The sequence below is a fragment of the Panonychus citri genome, unplaced genomic scaffold (genome assembly GCF_014898815.1).
Source record: "Panonychus citri isolate SS breed McGregor unplaced genomic scaffold, ASM1489881v1 Contig00122, whole genome shotgun sequence".
Classification (NCBI taxonomy): Eukaryota; Metazoa; Arthropoda; class Arachnida; order Trombidiformes; family Tetranychidae; genus Panonychus; species Panonychus citri.
Window position 1 is genome coordinate 40,600 of NW_026515527.1, and position 11,342 is coordinate 51,941.

An 11,342-nucleotide genomic window follows, 5' to 3' on the forward strand; every position below is an offset into this window, starting at 1 on the left:
GAAACAGTAAATAATTGACATGATTATGTTGATAATCAATATTGTTAATCATAATAATGTAGATATGACAAAGTTTATCTGAAAAGTGTCCAGTGGACACTGTCCAGCGATCGCTAAGTAAACACAAACATTTGTCTGGTTATTTTTTACAGACTCAAAAACTTTTCCTTTTCTTTTTCCTTTTATTATTATTATATTTTTTGCTCGATCCTGGACAAACCGAGAAACAAAAACGACTTTTCCTCATCACATTTTATCTCTTCTTCTTCTTCTTCTTCTTCTTCTTGTGTTGACCTTTTGTTTGACCAGAGGTCAGCTGTAGATACACAGATATAAACACATATTACAAACTGTCCACTTGTTCATACAAAACAGTTAATCTTTTCTACTTGACCATGGAAAGAAAGAGAAAATTCAAAACAAAACTGTAACAATTTCAACTTTCAACGATTGGATTTTAGAAAATTATTTGCTTCGAGTCGATTTGTTAGTTGAAAATTGTCCTAATTATTAAAGGACGATAATTAATCTTACCAAAAATTTTTATTTTCATATTGTTTTAGTATTATATCCTTGGTTGGTACATAAAAAAAGTGTTAATATCTTTAGACCGGCTTATAGTCCAATTTTGTTTCGAGTTTCTTATTATCGGATATTTTACGAACGGCTTTCATAAAGTCTTCTTCAATTACGTATTCTCTTTCAGCTCGAATAGCGAAAAGACCTGCTTCAGTACAAATATTTCTCAGATCAGCACCATTGAATCCATCGGACAATTTAACTATAGCTTCCCAATCAATATCACCATGTTTGGCTATTGGACGAGCATGAATTTTCATAATCTCTAATCGACCTTGTTCATTTGGAAGAGGTATTTCAATTTTACGATCCAATCTTCCGGGACGAAGTAAAGCTGGATCCAAGGTATCAGGTCGATTTGTGGCCATAATGATTTTAACTTGGCCTAAGGCATCGAAACCATCCATTTGATTCAATAATTCCATCAATGTTCTTTGAATTTCTCGATCAGCTGAAGTACCTTCACTGAATCTTCTACCACCAATGGCATCAATTTCATCCATGAAAATAACGCAAGGTTGATGATCCCGAGAATAGTTGAACATTTCTCGAATCAACCTAGCACTTTCTCCAATATATTTATCAACAATTGCAGAAGATACAACTTTGAGGAAATTGGCCTCAATTTGTGAAGCTACAGCTCGAGCCAAAAGAGTTTTACCAGTACCAGGAGGTCCATAAAGAAGGCAACCTTTAGGTGGTGTTATACCAACTCTTTCAAAAAGTTCAGGATTTAAAAGAGGCAATTCAATGACTTCTCTCAATTCTCTAATCTGTTCACCCAAACCACCAATACTTGAGTAATTAACATCACCTGGACTTTCATGTGACATATTGTAAACCAAAGGATCAACTTCCCGAGGAAGATATCTCATGATTGTCAAAGTAGTCATATCAAGAGCAACTCTAGTACCAGATTTAAGTTTACTTTTATCAAGCTGTCGACGACAACCAACAACATACCGAGGTCCATTAGTAGCTTTGACAATGACTAAAGCAAAAGAAAAAAAAGAAAAAAATCCAATCAGACAAAATCATCTTATAACAACCATTTTTAACCATTAAGATCATTAAATTGGTTAATCAGAAAATTTATATAAGACAATCATTTCAGATACTAACAATTATCATCAGTCAGCTGCTTCAAGACTTCACCGACAATTTGTCCAACACTTTGAAGGGCTTTCAAATCAGCTTCACTTTTTTGGAATTGCTTGTTGCTCTCTTTTAACTCTTCCCTAACTGTTAAGGACAAAAGAGAATAGAAAAAAACAGTCATTAGTTAACATAATTACAATGACAATGGTAAAAAAATGTAAAAAGAAATAGTTAAAACTCTTACCTTGTTTAAGCCTCGCTTCATAATCTTGGTGTTCTTGCACTTTCTTCCTATACTCAGCAATAATCCTCTCTCTTTGGTCAGGAACCGACACAGGATTCGTTGATGACGCAACAGCAGCAGCCATGACAGTAGAAAATCTAATTAACAATCAATAAGATTTACAGCAATTAATAAATTCACAATTAGAAAAAAACCAAAATAAATGCTGATCAAATCTTGATTGTTAAACAAAAATTGCATTTCATTGAGTTGAACCGGTTGGAGACCCATAGAAACCAGAAAAGGCGCGCGATTTGAATATTATACCAAAAGAAAAAATTAACAAAAAAATTAACGATCCAAATTTAATTATCGAAATATTTTTGTTCACAATGATTGATCGTTATAATTAAACATTGAAAGTTAAATTTCGGGTTGAAATTGTTACAGTTTTGTTTTGAATTTTCTATTTCTTTTCTATGGTCAAGTAGAAAAGATTAACTGTTTTGTATGAACAAGTGGACAGTTTGTAATATGTGTTTATATCTGTGTATCTACAGCTGACCTCTGGTCAAACAAAAGGTCAACACAAGAAGAAGAAGAGATAAAATGTGATGAGGAAAAGTCGTTTTTGTTTCTCGGTTTGTCCAGGATCGAGCAAAAAATATAATAATAATAAAAAGAAAAAGAAAAAGGAAAAGTTTTTGAGTCTGTAAAAAATAACCAGACAAATGTTTGTGTTTACTTAGCGATCGCTGGACAGTGTCCACTGGACACTTTTCAGATAAACTTTATCATATCAAAACGAATGTTTGAAACTTTCAAATTCACCTTTGGTTAATTTAGTGAAAAATCTATGAATTAGAAATAGAGATTAACTCAACTTGAAACTTGATGATCTTAAAAATAATGCTCTTTAAATCCTATTGATTTGTTATTTCTCAAATTCTGGTATAACAACTGAATTAGCTACCTGTCGGATTTTGATTACCTGAAATATAAAAAGTTTACATTTGCTGAATTGATGATCTGATAGGAAATGTAATGAACTTTATAAATGGGTCAATTGTCAATTTGATCTGATTAAATGCTCGATAAGTTATCATTTTACTAGAGAAAATATCATTACAATCAAATTGAATAAATTGATTGTGACAGTTAGAAGATTCTCTGATTTCAGTTGATTGGAGATTATTTGTTGAACAATTTAATCTTCTTATTGTTAATTTCACAGAGATTAACACCAAGGAAGTGAAAGATAAGATTTTCACGAATTCATTTCCATCGTTTTCAACGTGATCTTAGAACTCAGAAGATTATTATTCACCTTGAAATCGATAAAAAAAATATTATCCTGAGAGTTATTGTTATTATATTGATAACAATTCCAGAGAGATGATCATTCAATTTCCATGCTTATTCAATCAGATCATCAGCAATTATCATGAAAAATTGTTTCGGGTTTAAAGAAATGATTACAAAATCAATAAGAAAATCATCAATTTAATTATTTTTCAGATAATCAAAAGTAAAACAAATGATAAAAATTGAATCAATCTCACAATCGGTTATGGCTTTTTTTTTCATAAAAAAAGTTATCCGAAAGTTTCAAGTTATTGTTGATTAGTTATTATCATGACTAAGAATCTATTATAATGAGGATATCATGTAACATGAAGGAATCAATTATCTGAAGCTGAACAAGTTGAATGGACAACTGAAAGGTATCATGAAAACATAAAACGATAAAAATGTCATTTAACATGAGATTTATCGGAATGAATTCTTATTGTGAAAAAAAAAGTTCATATCAATCAGAATCTCTTGAATTTTTTAGTAATTCAATTCAATCCGAAACTGGTCAGTTCGATATTTATTATTCTTGATAATATAATATTAAATATTAATGTATTCACATTAGATTTGAAATGAAATCAGCTGAATAAGAATGGAAATAGACTGAGAAATAAAAAGTTGTTTTCATTTGATGTAATAAGAAGATGAATAAAATATTCAGACAACAGGTTGAATCAGGTGAACTAACAGATTCATCTGATTCTGAATTCTCTGATTTATCTCCGGTGTTTCATCATCTCAGCTTGAAATTGGAATTAGTTCCATCCAGTAGTTCGGTAAGATTATCGGTTTTATTTTTTACACTTTTTTGTTTGTTCAATGTTTCTCCATGTTCAATGGGTGTTGAATATGTTTTTTCTTTACCATGATGAACAATATTCTGTAACTATCATGTTTACAGATCGAGGAAACAGTTCTGATCGTGAATAGTGTTGATAATTAAGGGGGAAAATATCATAATTAATGTACAAGATAATAGAAAAATGTGTCAATGGAAACAAAGTTTTTCATTTTTATCCTTCCCTTTGATTGGAATATATTAGCCATTGGTCATTTGTAGATGTAAATATCACATATCTACTCATTTCTTTGTTTTTTATATGGTCCAAGGTGTATCATCGTCATTATCATCCAGTTGATTATCGATTATAATCATGGAGAAAGAGAGAGAGAGTGAAAGAGATTGAAAGAGAGAGAAAATTTTCTTTCATGAGTATTGATTTTAACCTTTTGTTGTTCAGTTGAATGAATCATTTGTATGTAAACTCGAGGCATCGCGTTTCCTTATTAGAAGTGCGTATCCAAAGGTAAACACTGTTAACATCGCCATCGGCAAATTAAGCTCGTTTGTTGATTTAAGGCCCATGTATGAGTAGATTATTGAAAGAACCAGGGCAACTCCACCCAATATTAGGAACATGTAATTCTGTTTCCAGGCTCCGATAACTGGAATCATGAAAACAATATAAGTAAATCCAATGAACATTAACTGATGCCAATTCAGTGGAGTTGTTGTTGTACTTGTTATCGATTGAATTATGTCCACAGATAATACTATTGTATTGACCAGTGAAAGTATGATGATTGACCACTTGATGAATTGATGGAGTGTCGTTTGTGTGGCCATACCTGGCGTCAATTGATGACGATTCAATAATGTTGATGAATGATCCAGTATGATTACTTATTGTGATCTCAAATCAATATAACCAGAAAAAAAATCAATCGTAAATGTGATATATATATAAGAAAAACAAACAATACTAATAAACAATCAACAACTTTTTCGGTAATAATAGTTGGGAGTAACTTTTTTATCGGATATTAATGGTTCTTGTTGCTGATTTTTCAACATTGTAACTGATTATTGATTAATCGCTAATAGAAGATACAAAAACAATGGATACGATCAATTAGTAGCTGAATTTTAAACGCACACATACACATCCAAAGTTAATCATGAGACAGGAGTTAATTATTATTAGGATATTAATAGTAAATCGGTTGAATTAAATGATGAAACTTTAAGAAATTGGTTGACAAATGATAATCTCCTTAAGGTTGAAATTAAAGTTGAACCTCTGGATTCAAGTTAACTGATGGTAACCATGCAGAAAATGATGAGGAAACAAAAAATTGTTATTTCGTTGCTATAACAATTAATATATTTTGATATATATATATATAAAAGTTGTGTCAATCTTTTTGATTCTGGTGATCACGAATACACGATTCAGTTAACCACAATAATAATAATCATCATGATAATGATTGTTGTGTGTGAGTTTCAGTATTCACCATGCGCACACATTGAAACTCAAATAATGTTTAAAAAACATTGACAAAAATTTAGATCCAAGTGAGTACATATGAAAGAGATGATGATGATTATGATGATGAAGATGATGAAGACTATGATGATAGAGTGAGTTCTTGAAAAAAAATGTTCAAAAAACTCAGGTTACGATCGATACATGGGGTTCATGTGTGTGTGTGTGTTATTGATTTAAGTTGAATTGTCAGCAGGGAGTGAGTAAGGTAAATGAAAATGTCATCTATTGAATTAAGATGATAATATAATTAAGATACATGTACTCTACTTGTTGATTATCATCCATCAAGATTATTGCATTTGATTACTTAAGTTAATTGTTGTTTATCATTGATGATTCGTATAATTATTATAATCGTTGTTTGCTTTGGGATTTTTTTTTTCTTCCTCTTCCTAATATATATTACAATTGCTATCGATTCTGAATTATATTAATTACACTGGTAATCAATGGTTATTGCTTTTGTATTGTTGTTGAATTGTATTGATGGAGTAAAAAAAAAACTGAATCAAAATACTTAATTTAATTGTTGGTTTAACTGTTGCACTTTGAGTGATTCGAAAAAAGTTTTGAAAAGTTTTTCACTTCGAGAAACTTTTTTTTCTGTATTATCATTTGTTTCACTTTCCATTGAAACTTATATTATATTACTGGTTTTCATGGATAATTATTAATCAATTACCATGAACACTATTATATATTCAGAGTAATTAAAATTAATTATTTTGTTCAATCTTAAACCATTATATTGATTCTGATTATGTGAGAAGTGAAATTATCTCTGTAACTTGATAAACATGATAAACTTATGAGTTAATTGAAGGATAGATGATATTTATTTATTCATTAAAGTGGATTAATTAAAGTTGAATAAATTACAATCTTCTCAATGGTTAATTAATAAAATTTGTTTAGTATTAATAAATTGAGCTTCAACTTCATTTTATTGCAATCAAAATGAATTTTTCACTGAATTTCCCCTGATATTCATATAACATGTAACCATGGAATGTATCAAGTACTGAACATTTTCAGGTTATCCGGTTATTAGATTTTGATTAATATCAAGAATTCAGGGAGAGAGAGAAAATTCCACTGATTCCTGAACATTATGATCAAAACAACAATTAAAGAACAATTTATATTAATAATATACTTTCGAGTTTGAGTGATCTAATTATTCTCATTACCTATGACATTTTTCAGTTGATATTCCTAAAGGAAATTGAATTCTAATAATTAATACGATGATATGAATACGAATCCTGACATTTATCTCGTTAGATATACAATTTTTTATCTCTCTCTCTCTCTCTCTTTCTTTAGATTAATTTAATTATCAACGATCGTGTTAATTATTACCTAATAAACACGATCAGTATCATAATCATATTTCTGTGTTAGTCTTTTAAATTTGGGTGAGATGAAGTTTCAATATCAATTCCTGAGATACTTTCAGGATATTAATAGATACTCATGAATTCATACATGTAATAGATGAAACTAATAATGTTCACTTACTGTCATCAGAAATGAAGTTTTCAATTGAAGTTTTTTTCTGCTTCTTTCATCAAACAAATACATGGAATTTTTTTAATCACCTGATCAGTTTAAAAGTAAATTCCATCAGCAATTTAATGGTTACAGTTAAGAAATTATCGATTAACACCCTGATAAGAAAAATATATATACTTTTTTACTTGGAGAATTAGATTATCAATAATCAGAACAATTATTTTCTCTCTCTTTCTCTCTTATTCACAAATTATCAATCTACTGGAAAAATATATTAATAGATTAAGTGATTAACTGTGAATTGAGGGCAAATTTTGATGACAAAACTATTGAAAATTAATCAATTACTAATCTCCATGAATGAATAGATTGGCTTGACCATCGTTAATGTAATTAACTTGATTAATGGAAACTTTTTATTACCATCAAGTGTCTAAAGGGATAAATTTTCATTGAAAACATTGTTGATAAAGAGACAAAGATATAAGATTGTAAATATTATCAATCAATTGTAAACTTTATTCAAGATATGAAATGAAGACACTAATACACTGAGATTAATCCAGATTAAGGGATTATGTAAGTTGAATATATGTGTAGAAAAGGGGATTAATTTAATTGATCCAATAAGATGAACAATGGTGATGACACTTATTGGATTAGATTAACGTCCTCGTTTGTTAACCAAATAGGCGAAGATGAATGAAAGTACAATTAGAACTGCATAAAGTAAGAGAGATCCTTTGTAAATTTCGGTTTGAAATAGACCAAGAATCGCATTTAGAATCAATATTATCGCAAATACGATAAGATAAGCACTTTTTTCAAGAGCAGCTCCATAAAGGCCAAGAGCGAAAATGATAACGCCAATTGTGGTCCAAATGATTAGGCGAAGTGATCGATCCCTTGAAGAGTCACGGAAGTAGATGAAGAAAATGTATAAGGTGTAGATTATGTTGATCACGGTGATTAAGATGATTGACCAACGAAGTGAAAGATATAATAGATCGTCGGAAGCCATAGTTTTTTTTTGGAGAATCGCTAATCAATATGGGCGAAGAAAACTTCAAAAACAAAAAGGAAACTAAAGTAACAGGTTGAGTTGTAAAAGCGAATACGAAACAATAAGATGAAAATATTTCGCTAGTTAAGGTTTAGTATAATGGGAGAGCTTCATCATCATCATGTATCATCTCTTTCTTCCTATCATCATCATCATCATCGCCATAAGCCAACCTACCTCATCATCCGCCTCCAAAGTTTCTGCCATCTTAGTAATCACTATCTCCATCTTATCCGCCATTTTGTTTCTCCCTCTTCGTTCATGGCTCATTCTGGTTACTTGAGGAACCAAATTTCCCTGGAACCGCTAGGATAATTTCGTTTGATGGGCGTTTGATTCACTTTTCGCCTTCGTTTCCAGATAATAGAATCTCTCTCTCTCTCTCTCTCTCTCTCTCTCTCTCTCTCTCTCTCCCGAGCTAAGACACCGGATGAAAACCTACGAATAAATGTCCATATAAAGGAAGTAAATATTTCGTCAGTCAAATTGGTAAATAAAAACTTAAATCTGAATGATTATTAGGATCATCTGAGTTGGTGGACTATCCTTTCAGTAGGTTGTTGATATTATTGAAAAAAAGTAATCAAATTTGTACTTTATTATTGATTATCATGTTTGTCCAGTTGCGATTGAGATTTAAAAATAATAACAAACCATTACTAAGCCTCATGGTCAGTTAATGATTAGTGTAGGCGATAGTTAATACTATTAGATTATTAATTTTGTTTACTTTCGAACAACCTAAGATTAATTAAAGATTGAGAAAGACTTGAGGTTAATTTCAAGTTCGAACGCAAAAAAAAAGTTCTAATAAGTTTCTAAGTTTACCTTTAATTAGTGTAAATCACGACCATTTAAACTTCCCACGTTCATATTGTTTCTCAGAACAATTTAAATTGTGATAACAATTAATGATTATGGAATCTAATGTTACGCTTATAATTAATATTCAAAGATTAATTTCTTTGATCTTAACAATAATATTAAGTTGATTCTTAATCTTAATCCGATAATGTGAATGACCGAGTAGATTTTGAGGAGATTGTGATGAACAATTTTCGAGATGAAATCTTGGATTGAATCCAAAATAATCTCAATTTAAAGTGAAGTAACATGGAAGATGCTTAATTTAACTGGATTAGTTGATTATGATGCTTTTTAAACGCAGATTCCTAATTATATCAACCATGAATTGAGAGATGAAACTTTTCACAACCAAAAAAGGTCCATTTAAATCATTGATTAACCAAATTCAGGCTACTATTTGTATTAGCGTAACTTTTTTTTCCTCCACATAATTATCATGGGTTTAAACTTTCATGATGATTCTCAGAGTTGTATTAGTTAATCACTATGCTTGAGCAATTAGAAATGGAAACAATTAATCATCTTTATGATTATCCTTATACACATATTCATATAACTATAAATAGATCAATGAAAAGTGATTAATGAAATCGTTAAATTGTTAATCTAAAACAGATATTATTACTTTTTCATTTCATTGGAAATTAATTGCTTCCAATATTGTCATGTAAACAATTGAACGTAAATGTTGAACAGCTAATTGTTCGATTGATTCTTTAATTGTGTCCCATTTTCTATCGGACAAATAGTATAAATAAATTAATATACAACCAATTAAGGTTTAATCACAGTGATTATAATCGGGATAAATGATAGAAAAGGTAAAACGAGACAAAGATGAAGCAAGAAATTAAGGTTAATATTACAATTAAAAGGTAAATTGTTAACAGTAATTTGACTTTTTATATTGGATTACAAATAAAAGTTGAATAATGATTCCAAATGGAAGATGATTAACGTTAATTGTTGATAAATTGTTGATGGAAAACTCGTCATAATTAACTTTAAGCGGGTGATGTTGAGTCTCCGTGCTCCTTTTTAACCAGGTAAGCAAATGAAAAAACAGCAAGAATAACAATGAACATTATGATAATTGCTCCAAAGTATTTAGCAAATACACCCAAGAAAAATATAACAATTAAGGCAAATCCACTAACTAATATGAGATTAAGATGTTCATACCAAGTTGAATAAAATGTCAATCCAAATGCTGCCAATGAAAGGACAACATAAAGATGAAAAATGATTTGAGATGAAGTGATGTTCATGAACCATTGAACTAGAACAACAATTATATTTAATCCAATTGTAATCAGGATGGACCATTTTAATGAAGTGTATAATTGTTTACCTTGAATGGCTTCCATTGATATATATATATATAAATTGATTGTTAGTCGAGGATGATTTATATACTAATTGTTCACTAATTAACTAAACATGAAATGAAAACAACGATAACAAACAAACAGGTAAAACTTATAACAAATCACAAATAATGTAATACGTTTTTGGTACAGTTACAATGGTGTTGTGAGGATGAAGATGATGGGGAGAGTAAGGATGAAGATGAAGATGAGGATGAGGATGACAGAAATGAGAGGGAAGAAAGAAAGAAAGAAAGAAAGAAAGAGAAAGAGAGAGAGATTATTGTTTCAGTTTAAACTACCTAGATGAGTTTATATTTAAAGGAAGGGAAAATCGTTGAAGAAAGAGAGTAAAAAATAATCGTTGAAGAGGATGATAATGATGATGATGAGAAGATGAAGATAATGATGATGACTATATTTGGTAAATGAACATAGAAATGATGATGATGAGGAGATTCCGAGTGGGATAACAGGTTTCCTTTGTTATTCATCAACGATTCAGTGATAACGTTACATGTTGATTCTTGTTTTTGTCTATTGGTGATTTTTTGTTTTCTATTTCTCAGATTTAATTGTTATTTACACCTCGATTCAGGTGAGAAACAATTTCCCAAGGTGTGTATCCGCAGTTTCCTCCTCTTTCACTCTTCCTTTCATTGTTTCATTTTCATTTCTCTACCTGTTGACATAATATTCCATTAACATGGTAAACTTAAATCAAACAAGTTCTTAGATTATTTCTTTCCATAAATAGAAATGGAGGAAAACAAAATCTTGGAACTTTTTGTTTCTTTTTGTTATTTAGTTTCGAAATATAATAAAAAATAACATCAAGGAAATTGAGCTTATTGGCTTTATCACATTGATAGGACTTCACGATTGGCTTCCGTTTCGATCAAATGTCCTAATGAAACAGAAAAGTTCTAACCTGATGTTCA

The 11,342-nt window shown here is 30.0% G+C and overlaps 1 protein-coding gene across 1 annotated transcript; it reads right to left on the bottom strand.

Annotated features, from left to right (window-relative positions):
* Nucleotides 1–524: 524 nt before the first annotated feature.
* Nucleotides 525–2,150, bottom strand: LOC128390514 (26S proteasome regulatory subunit 10B-like). Its single transcript, XM_053350248.1, has 3 exons — nucleotides 1,922–2,150; nucleotides 1,702–1,821; nucleotides 525–1,570 (listed from the first exon to the last, which is right to left on the bottom strand). The coding sequence occupies exons 1-3, from the start codon at nucleotides 2,043–2,045 to the stop codon at nucleotides 606–608; spliced, it is 1,209 nt and encodes a 402-aa protein (XP_053206223.1). The 5' UTR covers nucleotides 2,046–2,150; the 3' UTR covers nucleotides 525–605.
* Between the last annotated feature and the right edge of the window lie 9,192 nt (nucleotides 2,151–11,342).